Source organism: Lonchura striata, chromosome 2 (assembly GCF_046129695.1).
Source record: "Lonchura striata isolate bLonStr1 chromosome 2, bLonStr1.mat, whole genome shotgun sequence".
NCBI lineage: Eukaryota > Metazoa > Chordata > Aves > Passeriformes > Estrildidae > Lonchura > Lonchura striata.
Genome location: NC_134604.1, coordinates 55,885,597 through 55,912,097, shown reverse-complemented (window position 1 = coordinate 55,912,097; position 26,501 = coordinate 55,885,597). Strand labels below are relative to the sequence as shown.

The 26,501-nt window shown below is 40.0% G+C and overlaps 1 protein-coding gene and 1 long non-coding RNA gene across 4 annotated transcripts in view; one reads left to right on the top strand and one right to left on the bottom strand.

Annotated features, from left to right (window-relative positions):
- Positions 1-964: 964 nt before the first annotated feature.
- Positions 965-18,202, bottom strand: LOC110470850 (uncharacterized). The gene is made up of 3 exons (XR_002465483.3): positions 17,916-18,202; positions 7,928-7,994; positions 965-1,230 (listed from the first exon to the last, which is right to left on the bottom strand). It is a non-coding gene; the product is annotated as an uncharacterized LOC110470850 (long non-coding RNA).
- A 201-nt stretch (positions 18,203-18,403) lies between these two features.
- The window catches only part of TDRD3 (tudor domain containing 3), a 94,516-nt gene continuing 86,418 nt past the window's right edge, over positions 18,404-26,501 (top strand). For 2 of the 3 annotated variants that reach the window (XM_021530792.3, XM_021530793.3), the window contains exon 1: positions 18,404-18,535. In XM_021530792.3, the coding sequence (XP_021386467.2) occupies positions 18,495-18,535 (41 nt within the window). In that variant the 5' untranslated portion in view covers positions 18,404-18,494. The remainder of the gene's footprint in view (positions 18,536-26,501) is intronic. The other variant, XM_077781370.1, reaches the window with a different exon arrangement.

The window sequence follows — 26,501 nt, the reverse complement described above, 5'->3', positions numbered from 1 at the left end:
CTGAATACTGCATGTGCATAAGATCCATTAGAAACACTTCCATATACTGCAAATATATTTTGGAATGTTTTAAGGTATGTAATATAGGTGTTGAAATGTCTAATACCATTTGCAGTATTTCTTGTATTATATGGCTACAGCTTATATTGGTTCCAAAGTTCAACCATACCTCCTCTTGCATACTGATTTCCAAATTTGAGAGCACTGTTTATATTTGTCACTATCTGATGTCTTGAATTGTTGGAATGACAGCTGAAGCCATTCATGCTTGATTGGAGGAGGTAATGGCAGAGAGCCTGGGCTGTAGAAAAAAAGAGGAAGGTACAGAAGGCTGCCTTGGCTCTGCTTGGCAAGTGTGATGCCTGGATAAGACATTAATGTCATTATGGTTATGTATTCATATATTGACAAATGCTACTTTGTGCATACATCTTACAAATTGAACATTTAGGAAGAACCAGAATTAGTTTTCGAATGTTATTTGGGGTAATTTGAATTATTTCCACCCCTTCTCTGTAATTAAAAATGAGAAATGAGGAAAACTACTAAGAATAAGTTTTGAGAAATTAAAAAATTATAAGGTGTATGTATGTCTTTTACTGGAATGTCCAGCTTTACCCACAAAGTGGCAAGTGAAAACTTTCATTGGCTTAGCTTAAGAACATGAAGTTACATGCTCATATTTTTCTAAAATTGTGACTTTTTCAATACTCTCATTTGATACAGTTCAAATTAGAGATGCTACTAAGATGATACACTGGTATGGTAGATTACCCATGGCTAACAATCTCCTACCCTGCTGCTCTTTCCCTGCTCCTCCTCAGTGGGACAGGATGAAAAAATAAGAAAACAACTCATGGGTTAAGATGAGGGCAAGGAGATTGCTCACCAATGACTGTTGTGGGCAAACGAGCTTGACTGGGAGAAAATTAGTTAATATTAACAATTAAAATAGAGTAGGATGGTAAGAAAAATAAAGAAAAAGTAAAGCCTCATCCACCACTCATCCCCCATTTCTCAGGCTTCACATCATTCTTTCATTCCCAACTCGCTCCTACCCCCAGTCTGGTGCAGAAAGAATGGGGATTGCACCCAGGCCATAAAAGCTTCTCTTTCTCACACCTTCCTCCACTTAGTTTTCCTCTGCTCCAGCATCTGCCCTTCCATGGACTGTAGTCCTTCAGGGTAAACTTGCTTCTGCATGGACTCTTCAGGGGCTGGCTGCAGAGTCTAAAGGGAATAGGATCTGAGATTAAAACTTCTGCAAGGGTTTGAAGATAAAAACTCTGAGATAACTTTTTATGCGAGCAAAGCTACAGATGATGGTGCCATTTTGTGGTGATCTCTGTGGGTCTAGTATTCAAGAAGGTTATAAATTAATGGGGGTGGGAGAATTTTAACACATTGACTCACTGGTATAGTTGGCATTCCTTATGATGCTATGATTTTATTTGGATACATGAAGTTTGTTTGTTTGTTTTAAATAAATGAAGACAGAAATTATGGGCAATGAATGACTGTCTAACTCTAGTCTTGGGTAGACCTGTAACAAGGAAGGGTATTATCTAAACCCAGGAGGAAAGACACTTCTGCCTCTGAAAAAAGAATATATGTTGAAAATTGGAAAAGGAGACACTTACCAGCTGAAGGACTTACATAAATGCCTATGAGTAAACAATTATTCACGGTCTCTAAAGATGGCTAATGTCAGAGCTCCGGAAGCGCACATTATTCATTGGAAGAGGATGTTTCTGCAAGATCAGCACTGTCCATTTGTTCAGTGTGGGATGGTTGTGATTAGGCTGCTATTTTCTCTATTGACTTAGAAAAAGTTAGTTTGGAGAAGTATTTTAGCCAGTAATATGGTGGGACACAATTGCCTAAGGATCAGAATCAGACTGAGATTTCTTTAGCTACAAGGAGAGATTGTCTTTGTTGCTTGTCCATTTATTTCTTTTAATACATGATAGTGACTCATGAAATCCATGCAGTGGCTCTTGTGGAATATCAGTGTTATCCTTCCTTTCCTCTTTCAGAGTATGTAGCCATTATGTTGCCCTCACTGGACATGTGACAAGGGATATCTGCTGTAGTTGTATTCTACAAAAGAGACGATAAGATGATATTGTAAGCTATCTGCCAGGTTGTAGAATTTAATTTGCAAGACCAAACTTCCACAATATTGTGTTTATGTTGCAGTGCCATTTTCTGTTTAATAGAAACATTCAGAATGCTCTAGTTCCATCTGTTATAAATAGCGAAAGCTGATAAACACTGCAAACACAAGATGCAGATTTGTGGCAAATTATGTTTAGTACGGCCCCCAAACATAAAGCAAGATTTATAATTTTTGCATTGCCTTTTTTTTTTTTTTTAATTTACTCTACAGTAATTACTCCAGAGTTTTAAGTACACGCATAAATAACACTCAAAATTTTACATTAACTTATGGTGTGAGAAGATAGGGACAAGTATATGCACACACACATAAACACATTTCACACCTTCAGTTGTAATGCAGTTACAAGTCTTGTTATGGCTGGAGAATCTTTGATAAAACTACATGCAAATACATTTTTTATCATGTCAAGAAATTTGAAAGGGAAGTCCACAGACTATTATGCATTGTATGGAAAAAAAAATCTTAGTTTTCAATTAAGAAGATGGAGATGAACCAGATGAGTAGGAATAGAATTGCAAAGGGCTCTGAGAGGAATAGCCGAAGATGAAACTACTGCTGTTTCCTGTTCTCAGATGAAACTGTGTAGCAACAGAGTGAGTGACTCATTCAGAAAGACTGCTAGAAGATGTGGGTGAGCTGTTGTAGCAAAGGAAGATTCCTGGTAATGCTGTTTGCCAAGAATGGAAACAAAGCCATTATACACAGTTAAAGAAAATCTAATTTATAATGTGAAACACCTCACACAGTCTACAAAGACACTTGAAAAGACAGAGTTAAAATAAGTTTATGTCTTCCTTTGCTCAGGCTGGATTCCAGCAGGTGACTGATGCATCCACTCAAAAAGTGGAAGAAAGATTTTTTGTTTGTTTTATTTTTGAAGCCAAGATATTTCAAAGAAATTAACTGGAGAAATCTCACTGCAGCCACTACTACTTATTAAGACTAGTGAATATTTCATCTGCTGCAGAAAATATTTGTTTTTCCAGTCAAGTTGCCCAACTTTGACTTAGTTGCCCTTTCCAGGACATATTCACACCACTTAAAACTTCTGTCTGTGACCAGATGATCCTACAGACTGGGCCTTTTGACAGCTGAGGTAAAACAGCTGCTTTTGGAAGTAGCAATAAAAACTTCTGAGATTACTCTTACATATCAAACTCCTCAATTATAATTGATCTTGGAGTAATTAACTGGAGACATATTCTTTAAGACAAGAAGTATATTTCAGAAAACAATTTTCCCAGGGTGTCATCCCTGTGCAAGACATTTCTTCCATATCCACAGCCTTAGCTGAGCAACCCATACTGCACATATATTCACAGTTTGATATTCTGTTTTCCCCACTGTTAGAAGTAATGAGTTCTCCTGTCAATACAGGGACACGGCTTTGATGTGACCCTCAAACTGGAGAGGAAAACAGCAAAGAAAATGTGTATATTCATAACCTACTGGCCAAAGTAGCTGTTGTTTAAACCATTAATGTGTTTATTTCTCACTTTTTGCTGCAATAGAGTATGTTTGGTTTCTGCAATAAAAGTCACATGAAAAGGAGAGATGTCCTTAACCCTTAGTGTTTGTCTGCCAGTGCCCTAAGAAAGCTAAGACCCTTGTGTCCAACCACTCTGTCAGCATCCTGTTCTAGGGTCTGACAATCAGTCACTGAGTGATCCTGCTGCATCTGAGGGTGGTTTGACTGATTTATTCAGGGACACACATAGACACCACAATGGAGACTCCTCAGTGAGTCTTCCCCTCTATTCCAGTGTTTCCCCTCTGCTGGTGATTGCCAGAACACCTGAAGGATTCACACCAAGAGTTTACAGAATAATGCACTTTATTAATATAAAATTTTATATTTATATTTTATGTGACAGGTTAAGGTTTGAGGATTATTTGTGATGGTATTTGACTGCAGAAATATATTCAAAGCAATGTACAGACAAATTCTAATCCACAATAAAAGTGTTCAGGACACACAGAATGTGGTTCTTGTCCCTATGAGTGAGAGAACAGGTTCAGCCCATCAACTGATCCCAGCAGTTACTATGGAGTCTTCCCTAATTTTTCTCCACTCTCAATGTATTTTTATAATATTCCTTTATGCTTAGGTGGAGCTTGAATAACTGTAGTCATATAGATGTTTGTTACTGATTGGTGCAAAGTCCCTTGCTTCACTCTTAAGGGCATAGTCACTAAAATGTAGACACTTGCTCAGTGAGGGGTGGTCATACCTTGGGGGAGGTAACTTTGGGATGGAGCTGTGTGTTGTATTATAATTAGGCTGTAATGAACCAAGTTCATCCAAGGAGAGCGAATTCTCCAGAGCTGCTGGCTTGGCAGCAAGACACCTTCTCCTCTCCCCCTTGATTGAGAGCTGCCGTGGGGTTTATCAGCTGCAAAGCACCATTGACTTCTCTTCCCTGCAAGGGTTTCAACAGACCCTTGGCCACAGGGTTTAACTCTGCTCCTCCCTCCATTCCATCCCCCTCAGCAGGTGCTTAAGGCTGGAGATTGAGTATGTGGGGAATCTTGGTGGAATAGGTTTTGAGCATACTGATCACATTCCATCCAGGGCACAGCAGCTGCATTTTGCCATATAATTTCTGTACCATTACAGCTTGTGTTAGGTAGGATGTGATTATAACTTCTCTGTTGCCTCTAATTTTACCCCCAGTCATCTTTCCACATAAGGCATATCTAATCAGAACATATAATCAGAAAGTGTCCTTAATCTGGAATACAGTAAAGTGTCAAGGAAAAAGATTTCTTTCAAACAGACAGAAGCCTACAAAAAAGGCAGGCCATTTATCCCTCTGGCCATTATTTCTTTAAATTCTGGTTTTAAGTGTGCATTCTTCTTATTCCTTCTTTGTGACCTTTCTCATAAGGACAGGCATTTTCTTATCTTTTTCTTCCTGGAGTCAAGTTAATTTAATTTACTGATCATATCAAAGGCTTTATTCTTATGTATGTATTTCACTAGATTAGTTTAACCGGGTGTAAAAGAATGTTAAGTAAAGATAATAGGATGATTATTTTGAACACAACAGGTACAAATTAAGTTGTTAACCATATTATATACCTTGCATTGCTTATCATGTCTGATAAGCAAGCTCAATAACATTATGCTTTGGCACAGCATGTAGTTTCATCAAGAACATAAGTCTTTGGACCAATTTTTAGTCACAATGAAAACAAAAAAGAGAGATGATGATTCAGAAATTAGTTTTGCCCATGGTTCTGCTTCTTCTCAATCATCTGCTCTCCATCTGCCTTGGAAGAAAGTGTTTTATGCAGGGGCTACTACAACATTGCTGGAAATTATGGCATGAGGAACTAAAACTTGTCTATTTTGTAGTACTGAAATTTATGCTAGTTTATCATATCAGGCTGAAGTGTTAAGAGAAGTAGTTTAGTTCATGCAGGAGAGACAGGGATGGCCAAGACAAGCACAATGGATGGTTGGATGAGATGGACATTTAGCTGTTGTCTGCTGAATAGCATTTTGTTTGCATGAACCAGCACCCTGATAAAAATCCCTGTTCCTTATCAAATATCATATAAGATCTTGTGCAAAGAAAGGTCTGCATTTCAAGCATAAATTACAGCACAGCTTCAGTTACACCACTGAGTTAGGCCAGCAGACCTAATTAATTAGTCATAGAGCCAGAGTCATGTAAACTGGAATGAACCTTTCTCTGGTGGATCTGCTCTGATCCACCCCTCAGAGTAGGTCTGGCAGGTTGATCAGAACACTCAGTTAAGCTTTGAATATGTCTAAAGATAGTGGTTCCTAATGGTGGAGATACCTGTGGCTGCTTACCCTCAGTAGGAGTAATTGTTTTTTCCTCTCAATATTTTACCAGAAATTCCTTTGTAGCAGTTAGCTCTCACTCTGCCTCACGTTTTCACTCTGCACCTTCAAAGAGAGTTCAGCTACATCTTCCCTACACCCCCCCAATGGGCTTTTTAGACAATGAATTCCCAAACCTGTTCCAGGCTAAACAAACTCAGTTCTTTTAAGCTTGTCCTCATAAGTCATGTACTTCAGGTTTTAATCACTAAGAGCAGATAAATGGTTTATCTAAACTTGTGCGTTGAACATCGAATAGAGTTCAACCCTTGGAATTCCAGTCCTAGACATATAGCAAATTTATCTTTGTGTTCAGGAGACAGAGGAGCCAAAGAAAATTACAATATTTATCTTAGATGCATGTAAATTGGCAGGATAACCTAATATCTAAAGTGTCTAAATTAATTGCTGTGGTCCTTAGATAAATTAACAAAGGCATATTTCTATGCTTATATATGGCATTACTTCAGAAAGGAGTAAGGAATAACATTATTTTCTTCTGTCTGGTATTTAAAAATACATACCAAATACTTTTAGTTTCTTCAGAATCTTTCTCAATTTGGTAAGGTTTTGAAATCCATACCTTAAAGCCAGAAGAAGTTAATGAGTTTCATTTAATAAGTTTAGGCAACAGGAAAGTCAGGGGTTATTTGATTTGTTTGTCCAGTGGGATGAGATAGATCAGAGAACAGTGGAATCAGTAAGACAACATAAAATTAAGTTCTGTAGTTGGAAGACAAATATACCAATTCAAGCTAATATAATGTACATCATTTTAGAATGATGGCAATTTAAAATCAAAAAACTTGCCTTGGGAATTAAGGAATTTATCACAATGTGAAGCCTTTAAATTATGACTGTGTGTCTTCCTAAGAGACGATCTCCAGCCCAGTCAGAAATTATGGGTCAAGAATTATCAGGTGAAGTATTGTGACCTCTATTATGCAACAGCTCAAAGTAAACTGTCTGCATAGTTATTTCAAGTTTTAAGTCTGTGGACCCATAAAATAGAATCAAAGTGATGTCCTCCAAGGTCAATCCCCAATGGCTTTGTAGACTGGAAGAAACCCTTTCCTTCTGTGTTAGGTACTGCCATCCTCTCCATTTTACAACTTTCTTATTGCCTGCATTCATTTTTTCAATAGCTGTTTGAAAAGATTAATATCTTCTTTTGTATTTCAACCTGGGTTGTATCTCCTATTGCAATTAACTAGATTTATTTTAGGGCAGTTTCTGACCACTAAGCATAATGAAAATGAAACCCATTAAATAATCTTGGTGGATTAGACTCCTTAAAAACATATCACTTTCATATCCTTTGAATTTATATGTTATTTCTTGAATCTACTGCATATGAGAATCTACAAAACAAACAAAACTGATGCATATAACTTCAGAAGAGAACAGTGTTCCAAATCTAGGAAATAATTTGTCTCTCTATTATTGGAGACTTGTGGAAGCAGAGAAACATTTAAATCACCCATAGAAAGCTCAAAGGGCAATTATAAGCTAAAACTTCTGCACTTTATCTTTCAGTTCCTAGTCAGAAAAGCATTAGGTTTCAATTTGACATGGTTTTCTCCAGTGGAACTCCTCCTGCTTTGCAGGGCTTGTTGTTCCTGGAGCTGTTCCTTCACTGCTGGAGTACTGTACCATGTGCATTCTTCTACCTCCTTACACAACAGATAGCAGTAAATCTCCAGTCTATTATCCTAAACCCTTTTTTTTTATAAAGCATAGAAATAAGCTTTCCTTCAGTAAGAGATCCTTTCTCAGCCTTCCAAAAGCAACAACTAAGTTGAGAAACCTAAAATAAATTGCATGCATGTTCTGTAGAAAGCCTCTAAACAAATAAAACTGAGAGACACTTTGTAGCAGTAATAATTTCTTACTTGCAAGTGTTTCAGCAGACTCCCACAGCAGCAGGTGTTAAGGAAGTATCCATCTGTTCTTGTTTCTCTGCACAGAAGTACATTGAATAGATAAGAGTTTCTAAATGTTCAGAGTTGTCATTAAAATGGGTTAGCTGTGATCGTCACTTAAGGCATTCCTGATATTGAAATTAAAATGAAGACAATCTCTGGCTCTGTTGCAATTTGAAAATGCGATCAATGGTTCCCTGAAGAAACATCCTGTCAACTGAGTGCTTTTTAAATTATCTTCTGAAAACCACTTCAGTATTCCTGTGACTGAACTGGAAGTGCTGTATCAGCAACATTACTGTTCTCTGAAAATATGGATCAAACCCCAGCTGTTGCAGATATGTTAATTGATGAATAAAGTTAAGAGATCTGAAGCCTTTATACTACACTTGAAACTTATGTTTCTGTTTAAATATTGAAGGCTTTTCAGCTTTCTCCTCCAAATGCAAAAAAATTACTTGAGTCACTTCTAAGGAAGTCTTCAGAATCTCTAAACTTTAATGCTACAGCATAAAGACCAGAGGACTGGAGCTTCATCAACACAGCAGTGAAATCAGCATGAGAAAAAGGAGATAGAAAACAAGCTGTAAAAAAACGATGTCAGTTTGTTTGGAGTTCCTTTGGACAGAAAATATACTGGGCAATAGTATAAATGAATCTACGAAACAGCTATGAAACTTCTACGCACTCCAAGGTGTTTTTATACCTTAAGTGTTATATAAGCTACTACACTATCCTATATTCAGATCAGAAAATGGATCTTGGCAAGCAGTGTGAAAGTGTTAAGAATGAAAACTCCCTCTCTGCTCTTTCAGCATTGTATCCTACTCAACAAAAGGAAACAAAAGGAAGTTTTTGCATGTAACACATGTAACAATTTAATATCTTTATAATTAAAGCTAAAATAATACCAACTGAGGTATTAAGGCTTCACATTAGTTTGCAATTTGTGAAGTCCAGTAGCTTCCAACTAAGAAAACACTAGCAGTACCTTGCTTACTAAAGTTTGATCTGTTCATTATTTTTTCACTTTCTATATTTCTCTGATACTTTCTCCTCTCAAGAAGGCACATTGCCTTAAGTAATTTTGCTATTTGTATGTGAATTACGTGGTCTGGATACTTGGTAGGCAAATATTCTCATACCTCGATGGAGCAGTCCTGGTAGTGTCAACTACAACTTTTTACAGCTGAATCAATCTCCAAAGCTTCTGGATCTCAGCTTTGCAATCATCAGTTAAAAAAAAAAATAAAAAATGCAGACCTTTGCATCTCCCAAAGAATCCCCTCAAACAATTAATAGTTGGCCAGCCTTCAGCTGGTATGGGATCTTTCCAGATTTTCAGTCCAATCCTAAATGTAGTAATAAATATAAACTTCACACTGAATTTTTGTAGTTTATGCAATCTTTTTTTATTCCTCGGTTGTTATCTTTACTGTGATTGTTGGATGTACAAAACTGTGAGTAGAGGAAACAGGGTTTTCTTTTAGAAAATAGTTTATTTGCAATGTTACAGCTGAAAAGTGGTAAATTTTTGAGAATAGAATTGTTATCCAGGAAAAAAAAACCAAAACAAATGGCAAACAAAAACCAACCCACTCTACCATGATATGGACAACAGAGCATGTGATATACTAATTTGTTTGATGGAAAAGTATAGATTGCATGCTAGGACTGCTTTGGCACTTGGCATTTTGCTAAGTCACCTGCCAGGTTAAGCCACTCTAATCACATAACCATGGCAATACTGCTGGCGTCAACGTGAAGAACTGATTTGTGCCACCAGTAAGGACTGGGCACCTTAGAGCTCTAACTGGAACTGTTAGGAAATAAATATGTAAAATAGGAATAAAAGGTTCCTTTAGTGTGTTTAGTGTTTTGCTTCAGGCAATATTTGTTAACAGCAGGCCACCCTGTTTTTCCAGCTAAGAGAACATGGTTGTGAGCACTGAAATAGATAACAAACTGCTGGTAAATAACTGCTGGTTGATTCTCCTCTGCTGCTTTGCTTTTTGTGCTTCGATGGGAAACAACTGCTCCAGTTTTAGCAGGCAGTGCTACCCTATGTTTCTGCTCTGCTGAGGTAAACCGGCAACTTGCAGCAATAATTGCATAAAATCTGAAAATAAGAGAAACCCAACAAAATTTGAAAGTTTTAATTAGGTTCTATAAAGATGGTCAGAGAGTTGGTCAAAGTGTTGCTTCCATATATTATACCTTTTATTCCTATCCCTTGGTTGTTTTCCAAATGCTTTTCCCACACACACCTTTCCAGTCCCTCTCACGCTTGCCTTTCATATGCCCCTCAGTTATGTGTTTTCCTAACGCCTTTAATTTGCAGCTACACTGCTCCACAAGTAATGAGTTTGTTTTTTTTTTTTTTTCCAGAGAGGCAATGATCTGATGATATACTGTCTCCAGCATCAGTGCTGGCTTAATTAATTTCTGCCCCTATGTCAACAAGGTGCAGGACTGGAACGTGAATCAGACCAGAAAAGGGATCCATTTCAAAGTAAAAACTTCAGCATTCCTTCTCTCCAATTTCCCTTTCTTCAGCCAGGTGCCTGGTTCACACAGCAGTCCCACAAGCATAAGCATATGTAAACATAATTAAAGGAATGCCTCAGTGAATTTTATAGAGGGTGGAACACAGTACTGATTATTTCTGATTTTGTGGCCAGATGAGGGAAAAAGATAAACTCATAAAATCTGTATTCACTCTCCAAGCCAAAAGCCTCATTTTCAGGAGAAGAAAAAGGGAGTCCTTAATGACCTCTCTACACATTTTTATTCTGTATCTACTTTGGTTTGCTTACTAGTAGCATTACTTGATGTATTATTTTAGTGATAAATTATTTTCATTCATGGCATCTTATTTTACTGGTCTGAGTGTCAGTTGATGCAGGTAGCTCAAATTGTTGCACTCTGCTGTGGCCCAGTTGTTGCCAATTTTTCTTCATTCTCTCAATTTTTTATGGTCCTCCTCCACAGCTTTTTCTTCTAATCCCTTATTCCTCCATTTTCCCCCCTTTTGGTAATTTTTCATGGTGACTGCCAGTTTTCAGTGGTTCACTAATCTGCCAAACAGCACGGTGCTTTCTGGAGTACATTTGTGTCCTCCAGACTGGCAACTATTGGACTCTGTACAGGACAGTTGCTGCATTAACACATATATTGGCTTTTGTATTAAATCACAATTTTTTGTAGGCTGTGAAAAAAGTGAAGTTATGATTTTGTATTGAAATAAAGGAATGAAAACTTTTAAAACAACTGTGGCAAGCAGGAGCTCTCTTGAGGATGTGGGACTTTGAATATTTTTTAGTCTGTGAAGCTCCTAATTCTGTTCTTATGGTCCCATTTCTGTATGGACTCCATTTGAAATGTCTTAGCTAGTTAGGATAAATATGCAAGTAAGGGAAGTTCCAAGTGTATCCTTACCAATAGTGAGAAATTGTTCAGGGCTCTAGCATTTCTGTTTCTTTTCATTCTTCATCTTGGAGAACAGGAAAATTTAATCAAAAAGAAGAAAAATAATATGCTGCTTTTAATAACTTAAAATTTGTAAGGCTGCTTTAAGGATGATTCTGTAATTTTGTAATCCCCTTGTTAATAATGCAGTTACTCAGAAAATACGGCCCAGTTCTCTCTTGAAAGCAGATTTAAAACCTACCATGAAGATCAGATGATTCACATTCTTTTGGTTTGTTGTGTTTTGGTAACAGGCAGGAAAGAAGGAGCACAAAGGACAGAACAACCAAAATCAACAGATACAGAAGAGATACATAAATAAATAAATAAGAATTAGAAAATAAAGGAACTGAATCACTCATAAGTGAAGGTCAGCAAACAGCATGCCCAGTTATTGCACTTGATTGTTAGAAGCATTTATTTTCCTGATCCTTGAAAGTTCTTACGAAATTTAGTTATCTTTCCAAACTCTACTGCTTTGGGCCTGCAGACTACAGGGGAAGAGCAGTGGCAGGCAGAAGCTGCCACATCTGAATAAAAAAGATGCCTAACAGTATATTTCCCTGCTAGGAAATAACAAAGAAGCATTCTTGCCTGTTTAGTGGGTATTAAATCATGGATAGAAAGTCAACTGCTTATCTGGAGCCTGGCATAGATTTCCAATAACTCGCTTTTCCTCAAGCACAAACAAACGATGACACTTGAGGAAAACCACAGAGTGAATCTTTTATAATCCAAAAATAACCTTTTCAGATTTCCATGAGAAAACAGCACTTATTTATTTAGTCTTTTTCTCTCACCTTGCAATTAAGTCAAGTGCTGACACAGATTACTGTGTCATTTATGCCCCAACTGTTCAATAGAGATGATGTCTTCTAGTATTGTAGATATACAAACAACTTTTAATAGCAAACCCAATATACAGAATTCCTACACAGCCACATACACGTGGTGTGTAGGTAATAGGTAGTGCATTTAATAGGCTGACACTGTAGTCACTGTTTTGCTGCACAGCTGTGCTCTCCAGTCTAATCTGTGTTTATAGTTAAGGACATATCCTGTTCATGTACTATGCAGGATGATAGTGTCTGTGCCTGTGTGGCTCTGACAGGCTGATCTACAGGCTTCCATTACTTTGGTGTTTGGGGCGTTGCTGTCCTACTCTAGAGAACTTGGCTTAGTTTTAACAGGGATGTCCATGCAGCTGGACAGGCAACCCTACAATGTTCCATCCATCCCCACCCTACAGGTTCTTTACATCCTGATGAAAGCTCCCTGACACTTTGTGAGGTATCCTCTTGTATGGCACTTACTCCACAAGGCCTTTAGCCTCCACAGTAAAACTGCTGTCCCTAACTTGTCTATTGTATATAGGCCACCATTTCTTAGCATGCAGCCAGCCCTTACATGAGCAGCTCTGCCCAGTAGTGCTGACCTTAATTTTATTGAGACAAGCTTTCAACTTGAAAGCTGGGTAAGCATGAGGGAAGCAGAAGCCTGCAGAGAGGACCACACATTCCCTATCTGCTTTCTTCCTATTTGAGGGCAGTGTTCTGTCCTGTACATTGAGGGACTGTATGGACAACAGCTGACCTCCAGCAGTGTCTCCATTGTCACTGAGCTTTGTCCAGTTGCATCACGTGTACTGATTTCAGACACCAGGTGACAGTCAATGGGCCACTAACTTTTCCGTGTAACACCACATTCATGCTGCTGGGATAGGAGCTCTCAGGAAGCAGCAAGCTTTGGCTGTCCCACAAGAGAAGAAAGCCAGGAGCTGAGGGCAGTAGCAGGGCAGATAGGGCAACAATCCCACCCAGGAACACATAGTCCCACAGTACCTGAGCAGGTGCCATACTGGGGAGCAGGGTAAGGCAGTATTCAAGGTTACCAGACATGTCTGCAGTGGTGAAGCAGGTGTGACGTCAAGTCAGCAAATCAAACCAGTGGTTCAGGATCAGCAAGGCACATGGACAGGCACAGGCAGACCTAAGACAAGTCTCAAGGATGGAAGCCTGAGCTTCAATGCAATTCCCAAGCAAAGAGTGGGAGGCCCCCATGAGGCTTCCCATAGCCCCTCCTCACACAGCTCTGTCCCCGACACCCTGATCCAAGTCTACAGCTTCACTGTATCAGAGCTGCAATGGAGGATGGGCAACCAAGCCCCAGGGAGTGGGGAAGGGACTGCAGAGCCTCTTGGTGCACTCAAAACTGACAACAACATGCTTAGTTCCAGATTTTCATCCAGTCCAGAAGGTATCAGTCTCTTAAAAGTAATCTTGTTAGGGACAAGGCACAGCTGTTCAGGGCTGAGATGTTTACTGCAGCCCAGTAAAGTCTGCAAAGCCATATGCTGTTTGATCCTCTGCTCCCTGGCTATTTACCAAGTCAGCGTCCAGAGGGGCAATAGGTTGAGCTGTGCCAGAATGGCTGACAAACACCAGCCCTTCTGCTGGCCCACAAGGGGCCCTGAAAGCATCATAATTATATGGAATTACATTCTGCACTACTTAGTGATTCATCATACCCTAGTGATCATTGCAGTGGTTCATCTGCACTTTCAGGTCTGAACTGCTGAGATTTTGATAGGCAGCCATGCACAGAGCCAACAACAGCATCATCGTGCCATATATAAATGCCCCATCCTGACAGCCAGAGTGCCTCGCCGAGTGTGACGCTGTCTTTTTGACTGGCATAATGCCAGTGTGAACTATATCTTTAAGGTGCTTGACATACACTTAGTGATTTTCAGGACAAAGTGGGGAGTGTGGTCAAACTGAAGGGTTCCAGAAGAGGACAGTCAGGTGACAAATCAATTAGAGCAGCCTGACAAAAATGTTAGTCTTGGCCTTTAGTGAAAATTCTCTCTCCTTGCAACACCACCTTAACAACAGTCTGTGGCTATAGGTGATGGTATTATGCCCAAGACTTCATAATCCTTTACCATTTCCATGTAGGATACGTACTTGCTGTTTGTCTTTCCTCCATCCTGCTTCTTTCCAAGCCTCTCTCCTTCCTCTCCCCCATGAAGAAAATCTTTAGTTCTGTAAATCTCCCTTCTTCTTATTAGTCTGTGAAAAGTTAATCTCTTCTCTAGCTGCCATATAAGAAAGACTGTGTGCTGAGTACTGTCCTTCACATAAATCATACACAATATTTTAGCTGACATGCAACAATACAGGTAGAAAAGCTAATCCTTCTGACTGCAGTCAAATCAGTTTAGGACCCAGTCCATCACAGACCATGGAGAGGCCACCACTTTTGTTCAAACTCCAGCACACTCCTAGAAATAGTGACCAGAAAGAAAGGCCCTTTCCATTCAGTGCCCAGTAACTTTCAGCTCCAGATCCAGGATAAGGATAATCTGCTTTTATGTTCAGTAAGCAGACCTGTTCCCTTCAGATAACGCAATGAAGAAAGCATATTTTATGGAAGACAGAAATTGAGACCAAAACAGACTTGCTGCTGCTGTGGGGACCTCCTATTATACCTGGTATTCAGGGTCTTCATCCCAATGTTGGTGCTTTCAGCACATCAGGTAGGGATGAAAGATGCCATAACTCATGATGAGTGTTACAGGTTTCTGCTCTTGCTCATTTCTGGAAAGTGCGGTCAAAAGTTTCAGCTCCCCAGTTTTGTGAGCCTACTGTTAACCAAGAGAATTGAGCCTGGAACTGGCAGGAGATGAAGGGAGTAAGGATGAATCAATTCAATGAATCAAGGAGCCTACAGGGCTGCTTCAAAACCTGGCTCTTGCTGTCTTGTGCTGAGTGCTAGTTCTGTTAGAACTGTCTCACCAGAGGTGCTTGAGTAGACCAACCCTTTCAGGTATTTAAAATTACAGAACATTGTGAAATAACCTCTTTGGCACAGATTAAGCTGTCCTAGGGCACATGGGCAGCAGTCAAACAGAACTGCATTTTAGGCAGTTTGGACAGAAGAAGTCCATGTGAATTTTGTGGACAGTGATGCACTGATTCATCTGGAGCAACAAGCATTTTCCAGAGAAAGCTCTGAAGGCATAGAGCCCCTTACAGGAGTGCAGAAGTTTAGACTGGTCCCTGTACAGCCCCAGGTACTTTGGTGCTCATTACCTTCAGCAACGTCGCTTATTCTAAAGGTGATCGATACAGAGAATATACTCTAAGAACGTTTTATCACAAACAGCTGGTACTGAGGGTCTTAGCTGCAGGTTTCTGACTGTCTGGCAGGCACTGCATCACCTTTTGTTTTACAGTGGAACTAATTGCTCACCTCGGTTCAGCACAGCCAGCAGCAGCTACAAACTACAAAGCTCAGGCAGTGCCCTCTGTGAGCAGAGAAACATCCACTAATGGGGACTTCTCCTGTACAAAAGGAGGCACATGTGAATACATACACAAACACATCTCAGCTTGCATATAATTAATTTGTTAGAGCAGATGCCTGCAGACCTTTAAGAAGCATATACATTTTCTTTATAATAGATGGTGTTTAGTGCCATGAGGTGCAACAGCTAGCCCTATGCCAGCATAAACTGCTGGTATAATTGCCTGGTGACTTTAATGAAGATTTAAGTAAGCAAAACCTTCCATGTCTTAAACTAACACTAGGCAATGCAAAAGGTCTGTAATTCTCATTATCTTCTCCTAGGTCATACTCCATCCCTTACTAATTGGCTCTATGGGCATCCCATTTTGAGTTACAATATTTACAACCTTATCTTGATAATCTAATGTGCAGACAGGTCAGACTCCAAATGCAAGTTCTTTTTATTCCCATTTCTTTTGCATCATAAGTTCTGAACTGAAACCACACTTATCTGCTAGTGCTTTTCCATGTCAGTGGCTGTTACTGCTGCAACATGGGTGTGACTTGGCCACTGACATTTCAGTGTGACTCTTCTGCTTTAGGGTATTCCTCGTCACTAATTCAAGAGTTTCTTTTGTACAGACATACAGTAGGTCTGTTTCGGGGCTCTTGGGTGGGCTAGTTCTCTTCTAGTTCTATTCCTTTTGCAGCTTATGAGCGTATGCTCACCTGGAGCCTTGTCATGACATAGGACTGCACAACCTCTGATAATCCACTTTCCCAAATAATAATGCTCCCTCTGCTATTTTTTTGTGGTTATTTAATGACCACAAGGATTAACACTTTCCTATGGCTACATTCATTATTTTGAGATTTTGTTGGCAGAAATCCCATGTTAGTCTTCCATTTTTAAGCTGCCTTTTTTTTTAAATTTTATTTTAGGTTTATGTTAATGCTCATGACCAAGAAAGCTTCAAGAATATATATAGCATTATGCATTGTTCAGTTGAATAATATAGGTTTTATTTCCTTCATCTGTGTCAAGATTTATTATCAATTATCAACTTATAGATATACGTGTTTTCTTAAAATTAGCATCTACACAGGCCACACCATACCTACTTATGACAAAATTTTTGTCCTAGAGTACATAACCTATAGACACAAAAGAAAATACCATGAATGAGCAGCACAGAGTGTTGTGTGCAAAAATCCTGAGTGATTTGTACTCAGTATGGCAAAGAGAGGTTTTCAGGTAGATCAAACAATGAAACCAAAGAAGACTCAAAAAAACCCTCAACAAAAGCAAATTAAGCTTTGGCTTGAAGATGCTGCATAAAAATTGAAACATCTTGAGGGTGAAAATAACCCATAAAGAAAAGACCACCTTTAATAGACAAACACAGCAGATAGACAAGTTTCAAAACCTCAGTGCTGAAAAAAAACCATTTGGCATTGATGGGTTACAGAAGTAGCTGGACATGATGCACTAATGCAAATGGTCAGTGTTTTCTGCAGAGCAGCTGACCTCACCTGCAGGCAGAAACCCTGAGCACCCAGGCCTTGATAAGCATTTTCTTAACTCCTGACCTGCCCATGTTCACCTTCTGGCTCTTTCTCTGGATGCTGGAACACAGAGTAAACAGGGCGACGGTGTTCCCACCTCACATATCACTGGCACCGGAGGGCACTGGGCACTTGTAACAGCAATGATGAAAGAGTGCTATTCTGTTAAAGTATAATTCCCTTTAAAAATACACATAAAACCCTCCCAAAATATTCATATCGGTGCCCAGCATTTTAGGGCAAATCATTAAAGAAAACAACGCAAACAACAAATTGCCAAAAATAAAAGAAACATAGAACCAGTCTTTCAAAAAGAATTATTAATGTTGCGAAAGACCATTAACAATGAGCCCAACCATTAAGGAGCACTGCCAAGTCTACCACTAAACCATGCCCCTAAGCGCCACATTACAGCTTTTCTGAATACTTGCACGGACAGGAATCCCACCACTTCCCTGGGCAGCCTTTCCAATGCTTCACTCTTTCTGTGAATAAGTTTTTCCTAAAAAGCTTTCTTTTAGGAAAAATAGGAGGTTTAGACATCTAAACCTCCTGTGGCACAACTTGAGGCCATTTCCTGGCCATTTGCATTCATCCTACCATTTGTCACTTGGTAGAAGAGGCCGACCCCCACCTGGCTACGAGCTCCTTTCACGAAGCTGTCAAGAGCGAGAAGGTGTTCCCGAGCCTCCTCCTCTCCAGGCCAAACATTCCCAGCTCCCGCAGCTGCTCCTCATCTGACGTGTGCTCCAGACCCTTCTAAAAATCCCTCCTCGCCCGCAGCACGCGTTTGAGGGCCCGAAGGAGAGCCTTTTCCAGAACAACGCTACTGTCAATAATGCTATCCATAGCCGGAACGCGTTTAAGCAAGCCCTTCCGACACTGCACGGCGGCAGGAGCCAGCCGCCGGAGCGGGGCCGGCGCTCCCCGGCCGCGCTGCCCTCACTGCTTCCCTTCCCCGCCATGGCGGCAGCGGCTTCCAAGCAGCCGCCGGTCGCGGGCTTTGTTCGTCTCTGCCTGCGCCGCCCCCGCCCCTTCCTTCCCTCCGCTCCCTCCCTCTCCCCTTCCCTCCCTCCCTCCCCTGGCCGGCCCGAGCGCCCGGAGAGGCCCGCGGGGCGAGGGAACGAGCGGGCCCCGCGTCCCTCCTCCCCTGCGAGCGAGTGCCGGGGGTCTCCGCAGCGCCCGCGGCCCCGAGTGCGGCGGGGGAGGCGCCATGGCCGAGCGGGCGCGGGCGGCGCTCTCCGAGTCGGGCTGGTAAGTGGGGCCGAGCTCGGCCGCGCCGCCGCCTCCGCCCGGGGTGCGGGGCGGGCAGCGCCCGTGTCCGAGCCGTGCGGTGCGGGGGATGTCCCGCCCCAGCTCCGCTGGGAGCCCCTCGGCGCCGGGCAGGGGCTGCGCCGCCCGCTGCGCTCGGGCCTGGCGCTGGCTCGCCCTGGAGAGCAGCTCCCGGCCCGTCCCGCCGGCCCTGCCGCGAGGACCGGCACCCCTACCCCGCGGCCACCCCCGAGGTTCCTCGGGATCGGCGGCGGCCTCCCCGCCTGCCCCGGGACTGGCCTCGCCCGCAGGCCTGGCGCCTGCCCGTACTGCTGGGGCTGTAAACTGCACCGTGCGCCCCTTCTGTAAGGCAGGCAAGAAGCAAAAGTGGAGTTAAGGTGGGGTAAATGAACCACACGTGAGGCTTGAACTCGGTTGCTTATGTTTTCTTAAGAGTCCCAGTCGCTGGGCACACAATATCCATTTTGGAACAACGTGTTTCAACGAGTTGTGCTTTTCAAATACCTACTGTAAACGCTTATTTGCTAGCCTACAGCTGAGATTGCATTGTAGGAAGTTTTTATTTTGATTTGGGGCTTTTTTGTTTGTTTGTTTGATTATTTTGTTGAAGTGATTCACTTATTAGTCAATACTGACTTTTTCCCATAACTACTTGGAAAGTCTTTCGACAAACCTAAAGTTTAGTGCTGCCTGCTAAAGCACAAAGCAATGTACGCAAAGTTATTTCCAACGGCATGTTTGAGATATTTCTGGTTTACTGTTTACATTAGTGGTTGTCCTAGATTGTGGTTTCATGTACGGTCTAAGATGGAAAAAGTTAAAGTGGGTATCCTGTGATTTAGAATAGAACAAGACAATTTACTTAGAAGGGACCTATGATGATCATCTAGTCAAGTCACTTGATGAATTCAGGGCTGACCAAATCTTGGTATGTTATTAAGGACACTGGCCAAATTCCTCTTAAACATTTGACTGCCACCCTAGGAAACCTCTTCCAGTGTTTGATTATGCCCTCAGTATAAAGAAATGCTTCCTTATATCCAATTTGAACGCTCTCTGGCACAGCTCTGAACCATCCCCATTCATCTGGTCACTAGATCCAGGCAGAATCTGTCTTTGCTTCCCCCACTCAGGAGGCTGTAGAAAGCGGTTTGCCCCTCAGCCTCCTGTTCTCCTATCGAGACAAGCCAAAGTCTTCAGCTGCTCCTCACAGGACATGCCACCAGCTTTGTTGCCCTCCTCCACATTTAAGGACCTTCATGTAGCTTTCCAGTTTTTTGCACAGTAGTCCAGGTAAGGCCCCACCAGTGCTGAATAAGTGGGAATCACCTCCTTTAACCCCCTGGTGATGCTGTGTTTGTTGGGCCAGCTTTTGCTACTTTGTGGTAATAGTAACCAAACAGAGTAATTAGGTGTCCTTTGCTATGCCTCTTGAATAAGTGTATCAAGAGCCAAAACATTGTTCTAAATGGTTCTGGAGAGCACAGTCCTATGACTCCTGGCTATTGCCAAATTGATACAATCAAAACTAGTTCTGCTACTTTTTATAACATTTGCTTATTTGACGGGAATTTTGGACTGTGACTTGAAACTTGCCCCTCTACTCTTCTGTTATGTAGACCTCTCCAAAATTGGAAAAGTTTTACATAAAAGTAGTTTTATTTTCTTAGTTTTCTTTTCTTGCTTTCTATTGCCTATTCAAAATTTTTTCCCAGTTTTCAGCTCTTGAGTTGTTTTGCTGCCTTTTCAGCTGAATGCATGCCATTGCTTAATGGCTTTCAAGTTTTTGGCAGTACAAATATGAGGTGCCTCTGAAACAATCTGTCCCTTTGCAGTGTTTGCTGCCCTCCTTGGTGGCAGAGACTTTTGAATGGCTGTCAACAGTTGTTACTCTTGCAGTCCTGTAGGGTGGGAGCCAGAGGCTGAAGTTGAAGGGGCAAGTAATGGGCTCATTATCAGGTCCACTGGAATTATGCCTTGACCAGGTTGTATTGGGAAAGGTAGTATAAAAGGGGAGGAATTAATACATATACTTTTGAGGAATGTGAAGTGGAGTGGAAAAATAAATAATGATTTGGAAATCTTGCTTAGCTGTGTTCATGCACTTAAAAAAAGAGTAGTAACCTGAGCACCCATGCTTCTAACTGCTTTGCTGTTGCTCTTATGATTTTTCTCATATTATTAGATCTTAGAGTTATTTACACATCTGTGAGTGAGCCTTCAGTGATGTTTAATGTCGGTTTAGTGTTGGTGATTAAGTAAAGTTTTGTACCAAATTGGTGGTTACTGCTGCTGTCACCTGCTGTCAGAATGATAATATTTCTAGTACAAAAGAAAAACTGAGTTTATGTGTTAAAATCTATCCCCACTTAAACTGCAAAAGCACTGCATGGCATGTCAAGTAAAAAATCTTTGCTTAGCTTAAAATCTGCTAGCTTGTAAAAATCTACCTGTACTGTGGATTTTACAGTAAGTTTCTTATACATTACAGAATTAGAGAGTTAAGGTAGACACTTGTTTATTTCAGTTTCTGCAACTAGTGTTTACCTTTTATAATTCTGAATGAAAAATAAAGTTATTTTTCAAGTAGAACAGTAATAAAGTGTAGTTAATACTGAACAGTAATTATAGATCTATTCCCCTCCCCCAAGCAGGTATTGTCAGAGTAATCTGTTATAAAATTGTCTCTGAATTTGTAATGTTTGCCTTCAGTATATCAATTACATTTTTTGTCAGCTTCTGAAAGGTAAAGGAGCCCTACCTAGTAAACATAACAGTGGTAGGTAAAGCTGGGAGACATTTTTTTCTTTTTATGATGATGGTGGTATTTTATGAAAATGAGTAAAAGGCTCCTGTAGTTTGTGTGCGGAATTGTAGTTTTTTTCTCAAGACAGAGCCCTTTTTGGTGCTCGTTCTTTTTGTTATGCACTGCACTCGTTCCTTGGAATGAGATATTGGCTCCAGCTAGGGGAGAGATAAGGTGTTTGTATTATGTGTCAGTGAAAAAGATATTCTTCTCTTGGAACAGAAGTTCTGTATTAACTTTTTATTTAATTATCAAACTTGAGGAACGCCAAGTGGCAGAATTACCTTTTTGTATTGTTATAGTTACATTAATAAATTTCAGAACCAGTTTTCCAGTGTTCTTATTAAAATATGGGCCTTAATGGAGCATGAATTAGTGAATCCAGTTTTATTACTAGAAGTGTCGTGCAGAAGAACTGCTGAATACATCCCCTTATGTAAATAATAAGTTGTAAAGCACTTCTTACTGGCTTGCAACAGAATTTTTGGTGGTGTATTTTTTGGTTTGTTTGTTTTTTAAATTTTCTGGGTGGCATTTCACAAGTGAATATGACAAGCCAAGACCTCTACAGTGTTTGTAGATCTTTGCAGGACTTGGGAATTTATTACACATAGAAATGCCAACCTATTGTCAAAAATGAAAAATATGCCACAGCCTACAGCAGGTTTAGCCTGTGGTTCACAGATCTCGGGTCTGGTGATTGATCTCTGTGGGAAAGAAAGAGGTGCAAACTGGATAAGTAAAGATTTTTTCAGTACTGCTAAATGTACTTGCGAGTTCTTTGTCAACTAGTGGAGATTTTTTTTATTGCACTGTGTGATGCCATAGAAATTAGTGACTTTATGGGAAAAAATACTGTCTTGTAAAACATAATGTATTTTGAAGATTATGTAAACAAAGCTGTGACTATGAAAAGTTACTCCCAGAGATGAAGAGGAAATGGAATTGTACTAGTTGTTTGGAAACTAAAGAATGCTGTGTAATAGTCCCTGAGAAAACCTTTATATTAATGTCATTGTGGTTGTATATTCTTTGTAAGTGAAAAATATCAAGTTGATGTACAACAGACTTTTAAACTGAATTTTTGGTATTTCACTGAGTGAGTGATGTGCTGCATACTGGGTAGCTCTGGGTTTAAGATTGGTTTGTTCACATGTACCCTCTTGTAGGACTAATCATCTGATATGATCCAAGCTCCAAAGCAAAAGTAGGTGTATGCCTGGAAACACAAGGAAGTTCTCAAAGGGATGAATCTTAACACCATTTTCTGAGAGCACAGCAGGCATTTGGCAAAGTAGTCAGTTCCAGAATTCTGCAAGATTATCTGCTTTTCCCTTGTGTTTTTTTTGCTATTCCAATAAAATGTTTTTGGAAATCACAGCTGAAATTGGTTCCTGCATATTGAGCAAGCTCAGGCAGGAGACAAGATTTTCCTTAGACACAAGCATAATACACATCTCATGTTTCACAGGAGAGATACATCTGTTTTGAGATTCTTGAGACTTCTTTTGTGATGTGCAAATTCTTGTGAAGTTTGATTAGTACCATAAAATCTCAAAATGCCAGTATAAAACAAAATGCCACATCATTGCATTTTTTTATTTATTTAGGTGTATCCCTTACTGGCTGATCTGATTGGTTTACATTCCTTCTGGGTCACCAGTAATTGGTAGCTAGAACCTGAATTCTTCATGTCATTTTCACTCTGGAGGAGTGCAAAAGGTCCAGCATTTTGCATTCTGTTAAGGGGAAGCAGCACCAAGAAACTAATTCAGATGCTATTTTTTTTTTCCTTCTTTTTAAAGAAGATGAGAGATGTTTGAAAAATAACTGTTGCTAGCTGGAATTGTTACAAGAAACAAATTTACAGCTATCATTAAAAGTTACAAAAAAGGATGGGTAAAATAAGGAGATGGAGGGAGGCAGGGGACTAATGTTTCGAGCGCCGCAGTTTGCAGAAGAGAAAACTGAAGGGGGTGAACTTGATGGGGTTTATATAATCTGCAGGCAGGACATAAAATGAAAGTAGATCTCTTACTCACCAAATCCTACACAGTTATTGCTCACTGAATGCTGCAACGCTAGAATTGGAAAGCACTTATTGAAGTCAGTAGCAGATTAATTTAAAAGTGGGTAAAATTTTTGACTAAGGACCTCAACCAGAGCTTATTTGCTGAAGACAAATGGTTATCCTGTGGGTTAGTATTGTTGGTTAAAAGATGAGAAACTAGGTAGAGAAATGATTGCTTCCTGTTGGAACAACGTTAGCAGTAGGTTTCTGCTAGGATTAAGGGGTTCATTATATTAAAAATATTCTTAAGGAGTGACAGTATTGTGGCACTGTTTGATCTTTGGGGATTGGTAAAATCTGAACTTATTGGGTACTTGCATCAAACTCTTCCAAAGCCATTGTCCAGTTCTCTCACATGCAAGTGTAGTTTGGTTCTGCTGAATGCTGAATGATGCTCATAAAGGGGAATATAATGTAAACCTGTCTACATAGTGATAAGCTCTAAATTTGCTCCTATTACATATATACAACCATGAGAAAGGCAGTGGTCAGACATCTGTTGGGAATTGTTCACAAAGAATTAAATCATTATTAGGTCATTATGTTCATCGGTGGTGTGTTGAAATCATTAACAGTGTGCATTAATGTAATCATCCCAGCACAGCAAGGGTTTAATAGATACTGAAAAAGTGGGTGAGAGGTGTGGAAGATAGTCTGTGCTGAAAGATACTCTACGCTGAGAAACAGAACCATAGGGGGACAGATGATAGAGATCTATAAAATCCATAGATCATAAAGAAATGATGATTAGAAAGCAAGAGTAGCTGTTTTTCTTAGGACAAGAATTAGGCCACATGTTGAATTAAACTTGCTACCTGATGAAAATTAGAGTAGCTTGGTAAGTAATGTGTAATTAAATTGTGGAACTTATTTGCCATATGATATTGTGGAGCAGAAAAAGTGTGAGTGAGTTAAAATTGTAATTAGGCAAAGCCAGGTAGGGATAGTTGCACTGAATACTGAACTCTACAGTGAAGTTGGACTACCAGCTCTAAAATGGCTGATAGCCGGGAATTACTGTGGACACTTTATGTCTAGATATTTGCTGTGGTTTGCATTCTTGACCTGGATCATCTGCCTCTGGCCACCCTTGACAAAAATGGAACCGTGTTAGACAGCCCTAGACTGCATAAGTTAAAACACCATTTAGGTTCTTATTTTTATGTTGTTAGGTAAGTGTCCTCACACCGTAGTTCTGAAGAAAGGATTTTCTCCTCTTGATTGGAAATGAGGGGAGAGGGAGTGAGGATTTGAAGAGAAATGAACTGTTGAAAACAGAGTGAAAAGGCAAAGCAAGTGTGACAGTCCCCTATGTACTCCATCTCAGCCGTGATTTCCACTGCCTTGCTGCAGCTCACCCTTCTGGTTTTCATCAGTTGCTGGGAGAGACACTCCCTACATCTTTTTATGTGAGATCTCAAATCGATTTATGCAATGTCTTGGGAAACACAGACTTCACTTGCTGGTTTCTCTACTAGGAAGCTAAAGCACTAATCATAAGGTGTCCTTGATTTGTAGAATTGTTGCAACTTGGAATGCAGTTGTTGCAAGTGTGGAAAAAAGAAGGAGGAAAGAAAAGTGCTTTTTCTACTTGTACTATATCTAAAGTTAAAGACCTTTAAATTGCTGTAGATCTCTTTAACGCCCACCTTTTCAGTGTCCTGACTTTTCTTGGTATAGTGTGTCTCACATTGATTCTTTCCAATCAATGAGTTCCCTGGAAATGTGTAGGTTTCCCATAACTAGTCTCCTTTTCGGAGTTCTTGGAATTTTAATGTATTGAGTCTTGTTTCAGAAGTTACTCACTTGGCATTGTAATTCTTAGGCTTAGCCTTCTTTATGGGATGCAAGTACTTTGTTAGGATAAGTGTTATTTAATAGGTTTGACTCAGTAACTTTCTAGTTTCCTTCTTTCTATCTCTTTTGGTGTTGTTGCTCTTTGAAGAACTCATATTAAATACTGCACATTATCTCCTGTCCACTGAGTTTCATAACATTTTCTATAATTTTTTCTGTTGCTAAACTGGTTTATATTGTCACTGAGCAAGGTGATGGGGTGAAGCTTGTTACACAATTGAGATTATTGTTCTGGCTTGATTTACCTCTTCCAACAGAGAAATTTTGTTTCTTGGTGTAGTGTTAATGGATTTTGGTAGGGATTTGAGGGAAAGATAGAATTAGCAGCATGCTTGATTGTTATTTGCCTTTTCCAGCAAACCCAAATGAACTTCCCAATGGAAGGGTTAATTAATAAAAGCAGCAGTGTGTTTAAGAAGTCTAAAGTTTTATGAAGGTCAGTATTTTATGATTTGAGCAAAAGTAGGTTCTTTTAAACTTACATTTCCTGGTAATTTAAATTATTAGTCAGAAAGCCTGTGTCATCTAGATTGTGGAAATTTGAGGCATTTGGAGTAGATGTTGCATATAGATGAACTGGGTCTCAGGAGAAAGACCTTTGCAAAGTCTTTGTGTTCTGAAATAATGTTATAAAACTCTTGAGATTTTTTTTTTAATCTCTTCCAGTGAGTACTTTAACAGCAAGCTGGTGGGAGGTAGCTGGTGATCTTGGAGTAAGGTACTGTTATCATTCATACTGATAACAGGGTGGTACTCATTAGGGTTTTCTATGTGTATATTTTCTGTGTTACTGCTGGCTAAAATACAGCTTTATGTAAATAATACATGCAGGAATACATAGGAGTAAGGAGCTGTCCTGAAGTTTTAGTTAGCAAGAATTACACTTGGAAACATTGGCTATTAAATATCCTATGCATCGGTTTTGTTTTTTTTTTCTGATTGTCATAGAAATAAGATTAAAATAAATTTAAGACTGATTCTCCAAGCTGTGCATCTTGTTCATACTTTCAGGAATAGTACATTTTCTACTTCTTTAGAGCAAAAGGAGCATATTTAATTCCAGTAAGAATCATTCTAATAGAGCTGACAGGAAGAAGGAAAGGCTCCCTAGGGGATGAATAGTATATGCATGTTTCTAATCACTTTTTATGTACTTAATGTAATGCATAGTCATGAGGTGTCAGATTTTAGGAGGGCTGGACAGCTCTAGGAGT